Source organism: Nicotiana attenuata, unplaced genomic scaffold (assembly GCF_001879085.1).
Source record: "Nicotiana attenuata strain UT unplaced genomic scaffold, NIATTr2, whole genome shotgun sequence".
NCBI classification, from domain to species: domain Eukaryota; kingdom Viridiplantae; phylum Streptophyta; class Magnoliopsida; order Solanales; family Solanaceae; genus Nicotiana; species Nicotiana attenuata.
The window spans coordinates 275,355-280,124 of NW_017670903.1; the positions used below are offsets into that span (position 1 = coordinate 275,355).

The 4,770-nt window shown below is 37.3% G+C and overlaps 1 protein-coding gene across 1 annotated transcript; it reads left to right on the forward strand.

Moving 5' to 3' along the window:
• The first annotated feature begins 472 nt into the window (after nucleotides 1-472).
• On the forward strand, nucleotides 473-3,817 carry LOC109244380 (calcyclin-binding protein-like). Its single transcript, XM_019411462.1, has 5 exons — nucleotides 473-727; nucleotides 2,487-2,627; nucleotides 2,946-3,185; nucleotides 3,273-3,332; nucleotides 3,449-3,817. Exons 1-5 carry the CDS (start codon nucleotides 614-616, stop codon nucleotides 3,551-3,553), a joined length of 660 nt encoding a protein of 219 aa, XP_019267007.1. The 5' UTR covers nucleotides 473-613; the 3' UTR covers nucleotides 3,554-3,817.
• The last annotated feature ends 953 nt before the right edge of the window (nucleotides 3,818-4,770 follow it).

The following is a 4,770-nucleotide window of genomic DNA, read 5'->3' on the forward strand; positions in this document are numbered from 1 at the left end:
TATCTAGCTCCCTGTGAAAATCGATCCCGACTCTAAATCAGGTAAAAGCTGTTTCGACCTCTCTCGCTACTTAATAGTAGTGCAGGGTTGGCCCCGATCAATACAGATCATGAAAATGAACATTTAAAGTGTCACATTCTAGAAACGAACTGAAATACTTACTCAAGGAAAGAAAGTGAAAAAGGAACAAGTAGAAGTAAGGAAAGAATCTGAAAATGGCGTATCTATCCAACCTGTGATACCACTGTATTTCTGCTTGGGAAGGAAAGGGTAACAACGTCCTTTCATATTAATTTTAATAAACTAGTAGCTACTTTTGCTCAGCATTAAAAATGCTGGATAAAAAGTAAATACTACTTTAAATAGTAGCTACCCCATACAATTTTTACGTAGGCTAACTTGGATTATCCAGCCCATTAACACACATCCCACGCGCTGCTAGGTCTGGAAACTTCCTTCTAGAACTTTCAGATAACAAAATATTAACCAGTTTTTTCCTTTTAAGAAAAAAATCTCATCAGTTTCTAGCATTTTCTATGATACTATATAATCTCAGAAGTCTTCTTAAACCCAGGATTCGATTTTCTTTTATTTTGAAAGAAAAAAGTAGAAAATGGCAGCAAACGATTTAGCTTTGGATTTGGAGGAACTTAAGCATCTTCAGAGCATAGCGAAACGTCCTCGTGTTGTTTCTCTCATTTCCTCTGAGATTCGTAACTTGGAGAAGGTATTTTCAATTGTCACTTTTTCTCTTATAGTTTCCCTTTTGTTATTTCCATGTTTACTATTGTTTGACGAGTGGTTCTTTTCTAAAGATTATGTTGATATCTCAAGAATGTGCCTTTTATTGCATTTTACGGGAAAAAATAATTCGTTTGTACCAAATCAATAAACTGAGTTAGATTAATAGATTTTTATATAAATATGTGTCTTCTCTTAATCGACTAAACTGTGCTAGGTTTTTTCATGTGTGGCTGCAGTTATTTCTAGCTCTTCGGATGCTTGGACTATTAATGGAGTGTCTCGTTTAGATTTTGATTTAACATGTTTAATCATAGAACCGTTAGGGTGGAAGTAGTCCAAATTTCCTATGGTTCATATCATTTTTGAATGATTTACAATGTACTGGACAGAATTAAGTTTGGTATTTAAGTGGAGAAGGGTTGATATCCTGAGTTTTGAAGGTTATAGTTGGTCTAACGGTTGGCTCTGGACAGATTTCTCTGTCATAAAAAAATAATAGTGAAATGAAGGTTTGTGTTTGTCGTTTCACGGCTTCCGTCAAGGGTTACCAGATAAAAAATCCATTAAAATCCTTGTAGCTTGTAGGATGAGATTTGGAAGGTATGCTGAGGGTGCTGTTGAAGTGTTTTTAGAGCTGATTGTTGTAGTTTTATTGAGGGATCTATATATGTTTCTTTTGTGCGGTTTGGTAATTCCAAACTAATTTTAGTCCAAGGTTCTTGGACTCCTCATTTTCTGTGTCACACCTGTGTCAACACGACATTGGTGTGCGTGTGGGATCCGTATCGGATTTGGTCAACCATTTTTGGGAACTTTGACCAAGTTCGATGGAGAAACTTGAGACAGATGCAATGATTTCCGAAATCAAAACAGAAGCTAGGGTGAAAATGAAGAAAATGGAATACCTTGTATATAGAAATTTCTGTGCCAGTCCATTTCCTTCCGTTGCCTTCTCGATCTCTTCTTGATCAATATTTTCTGCTTCTCGGAATACATTGTGAGTTTTTTCACATAACGTCTCAGAACTTAAATATTTTTTTTAACTCTATTTTTAAATATTTGAATTATTTTTAGTTGAATCCTCACACCTGTATTTGTACTCTGCACTAGGGAATCTAAAAATATAGATCATGAAATATTCGATCTCTAGATTTACACCTGTACTGAATACCCGCACCCGAGCCCTAGCGACTTAGATTTTAGTCCCTTAGAGATATTTTAGTGATTATAGAATGGGTCTTCTATAACCGATCTGTTACACATCATTTGGCAATTGTGGAGTTAATGGTTCTAGTCCAGTCGCTGGAAAATGTGTGCCATACATGATAATATTGGTTGAATTAATGTTGCAGATAAACTAAGTAAACACGACACACTAACCTCTAGCTACTCTGGAGAAGTGTGATGATGATCGTTGTCATTTATTTAGTCTGTACATAGGTTACCCCTTCCACAAATGGCTTGGGGAATACATGAATGGGATTAGAACTTTGTGGCAACAACTTTGTGGCAATATAGCATTGCTCTGTAGTAGCCAAGCTTTAGATGTTGCTTATCTGTTGGACGAAGATAGCAAGAGCTGAGCTTTTTTATTCTGTTGACATAGTGATTCTTCTTGAATCTGACTTATACAGAATTTGGTGCTCTATGTGATCTTTTCTCCTTATAAGGTTATCTGTGGACAAGTTTGAAAATTCTGAAAAGATATTTCAGCTCCTTAATGTATTTTTGCTGTTCTGCAGCTGTCAAAAGACGGTGCGTCAGCGCCATCTTCGCAAATACCAGCTCCTGTTTCAACTGCACCAAAGGCGACCCCTAGTCAGTTACTGAACTATGCCTCTGTTGCATCGTTCAGTTGGGATCAGGACAATGACAAAGTGAAGGTACGATCTGTTCATTAGAAGGGTTAATTTTGAAGCCCTCAATGTATATTTAAATGTGCAAGACTTCTTGTATACAAGTCATGGTTTCCAAAACAGAGATGAGATAGGTGGATTTTTAGCCTCTGAACAGTTGTAACAGAACTCATCCATCTAATTCTGAAATACCTTTACTGGACCATAGAACAGAAATATGGAAACGAGTTGTTACTTTAACTATAAATTTCCTATCAGTTCTCAGCCAGTTCTGCAATTTTGACGTCTTGGAACGCCTTCATTGTTGTTTCTCTCTTTCTCATGGCTCATTGTGCTCCTATGCAGATTTATCTCTCTTTGGAAGGAGTCGATCAGGAGAAAATGGAAACTGAGTTCAAGCCTATGTCATTTGATGCTAAGTTCCACGATGTACACGGGAAGAACTACCGCTTCTCTTTACCAAAATTGAACAAAGAGATTGTACCTGAGAAATGTAAGGTGCTTGTGAAACCCACGAGGGTTGTTATCACCTTGACCAAGGCCTCCAAAGGAAACTGGTTGGATCTGCATTACAAAGAGGATAAGGTGACTACCCCCCTTCCATGGATTCATAATTCACTTTTCTGATTATGGTGCTTGTTTTATAACCATGTCATGCTTGTTATCCTGCAGTTCAAGCCAAATTTGGACAAAGAAAAAGACCCTATGGCTGGAATTATGGATTTGATGAAGGTAACAGCTTTTATTGGCAGCATCTAATTATGTGGACTTAATCATTTCTTTGCGAAAGTTCCGTTTTTTCTTGTTTGTTTTCAATTACGATGTGATGAGTGCTGTTTCATTTTCAGAACATGTATGAGGACGGTGATGAAGAGATGAAACGGACGATTGCAAAAGCTTGGACTGATGCAAGATCTGGCAAGGCAGCTGATCCATTGAAGAGATTCAGTTGAAGGCTGAAATGGGTCCTTAGATCCAAAACCCATGTCCATTCCTTAGGTTTATTATCAGCTCTGTAGCTTTTACCAATTTTGGGGGTTTTTTCCGGGTGTTGAGCAGAGATAGGCATTAGTCTGTTACCATTTGAGTAGCTTGTAATACTGGACAATTAGGGATTTCTATGTTGAATGTTTACGGGATGTTTGCTTGGATGGGTCTTCTGTGATCTTAACTAGAAGACAATTGGAATGGGTATATATGCAGCTGGTGTTAAGTAATTGGCCAAATGGGAGTATCTTGACATGATAAGCTTCGTGGTTGCATGAGATGCAAAAAAATTGAATGATGTTGCAAGTGACTGATTTTCATCTCGTTTGATCTATAACCCTTAGGGAGTCTGTTTGGTACGCGGATTAAATTATTTCAGGATTATAGTCTTGGATTATAATCTCTAGATAAATTTATTCCACCTCCCAGGTGGGATAAAATAATACCACGTTTGATGGTATAAGGTGGGATATACGGGATTAAGGGAGGTGAGATAAAATAATACCAAATTTGATGGTATAAGGTGGGATATACGGGATTAAGTATAAGACTAAATTTATATATGTTTGGTTGATTGCGTAAATTTATTTATGCCATCAACCATAATATAAACTTAGCACCTCACTTTATACCACTTTATCCTGCGTACCAAACAACTCCTTAGGACCTGATGTACATGATCATCCTGCCAAAGAAGAATATCACTAGCGATCAGTTATTTCTCCACTTGCCCAGCACTTCTTTTGGATAAGTGAATACTTCAATGTGCCAGCTGCAAAGGAATGTGTAAGTGACCAACCAGGTAAAACTATGTACAATCCGGGTTGCAGCACTTGAATGAGGAACAAGGCCATCTTAGTTCTTAGCACGAGTGAGAGCTCCATTGACCAAAATCTTCTTGTTCCAACTCCAGTTACATATAAATGTAGAGAAGTAGAGTTCAAAAATGCTCTCACCAGCATAAATAGTTCCATGTTAAAGAAACGGCATTTAACTCCAAGATATTATGTCACCAAAAACACTAGTATACTAGATGATTTGAACTGTCATTTAGTATGTGTTCTCTTGACTGGTTAGCTTTCAGAATAAATAATGGCAGAAAATTGCTGTACTATAACGACACATACTCAGAAAGCATTGACCAACCATTACCTATGAAAGGTTACTGCTACAAGTGCAAACA

Excerpts from the sequence above, each read along its gene's own strand:
- LOC109244380 (XM_019411462.1), top strand. The coding sequence starts at position 614 with ATGGCAGCAAACGATTTAGCTTTGGATTTGGAGGAACTTAAGCATCTT. Across the intron at positions 2,628-2,945 it reads AGGACAATGACAAAGTGAAG|ATTTATCTCTCTTTGGAAGG; the intron begins GTACGATCTGTT and ends GCTCCTATGCAG. Across the intron at positions 3,333-3,448 it reads GAATTATGGATTTGATGAAG|AACATGTATGAGGACGGTGA; the intron begins GTAACAGCTTTT and ends TTTCATTTTCAG.